The following is an 881-nucleotide window of genomic DNA, read 5'->3' as shown; positions in this document are numbered from 1 at the left end:
GCGGCAGCTGCTGCTGCCGACGGCCCTCGCGGACCCTTCTGCTGAAGTTGCTGCTGCTGCCACAGCAGCACTTAGCACTCTGCTAGCGCCCTTAAGCAGAGACGCAGTTGAGCCACTCATGCCGTTGGTAGGTGCCTCTGCTGCTGCTGCTGCTGCTGCTGCTGCTGCTGCTGCTTGCATAGCTGTGCTACTTCGTGGGAGCGAAGCTGCGCGCTTCTCCGTTGCTGCCTTTGCTCCTGCTGCTGCACTCTTCTCCGTCGATGGCCCTGAAGCGAGCCCTTGCTGCTGCTGCTGCTGCTGCTGCTGCTGCAGCTGTACCAGGGCCTGTTCCGGCTGGTTGCGGATCCCTTGACGAACCGCCCCGTGGGGGGCGAGGTGCTGCTGCTGCCCGGGCTGAGCAGCAGCAGCAGCAGCAGCTTGCTGCTGCCCTGCTGCTTGAAGGAGGGCGTGTTTGGGGGTGGCGCTGCAGCAGCGAGCAACAGCAGCAGCAGCAGCAGCAGCTTGACGAGCGCGCTGCTGGCCGGCTGCTTGTCGCTGAACCCCAAAAGCAGAGAAGTGGGGGCCCGGGGCCTCGAGCTGCTGCTGCTGCATGCGCAGCAGCAGCAGCTAAAACCTCTTGGAATTAAAATCACGGGGCCCCTCATTCGCTGCGCCTCCGAGCAGCTGCCAGCAAGAGTGAAGGCTGCGCTGCTGCGCGCGCTGCGGTCCGCTGTTGCTCCCAAACCCTAAACCCTAAACCCTAGAGGCTGCGAGGGCTAAACCCTAAACCCTAAACCCTAGAGGCTGCGGGGCTTTTGGCTTGTCGCCTTTCCTGTGTCTGCTCCTGCGTCGGTCTTGGCCTGCTGAGGCGCAGGAGGGAGCCTCTTGCTGCCGCCGCTGCG

The 881-nt window shown here is 64.1% G+C and overlaps 1 protein-coding gene across 1 annotated transcript in view; it reads right to left on the bottom strand.

Moving 5' to 3' along the window:
* ETH_00040415 (uncharacterized protein) overlaps positions 1 to 591 on the bottom strand; it is a gene marked incomplete at both ends in the record, with an annotated part of 777 nt that extends 186 nt beyond the window's left edge. The window contains one exon of the mRNA XM_013374720.1: positions 3 to 591. Coding sequence (XP_013230174.1) covers positions 3 to 591 — 589 coding nt within the window. The remainder of the gene's footprint in view (positions 1 to 2) is intronic.
* Between the last annotated feature and the right edge of the window lie 290 nt (positions 592 to 881).

The sequence above is a fragment of the Eimeria tenella genome, genomic scaffold (genome assembly GCF_000499545.2).
Source record: "Eimeria tenella Houghton genomic scaffold, Eth_scaff2230, whole genome shotgun sequence".
Lineage (NCBI taxonomy): Eukaryota > Apicomplexa > Conoidasida > Eucoccidiorida > Eimeriidae > Eimeria > Eimeria tenella.
Note: the sequence above shows the minus strand (reverse complement) of the source record. Positions and strands in the feature narration are given on the sequence as shown.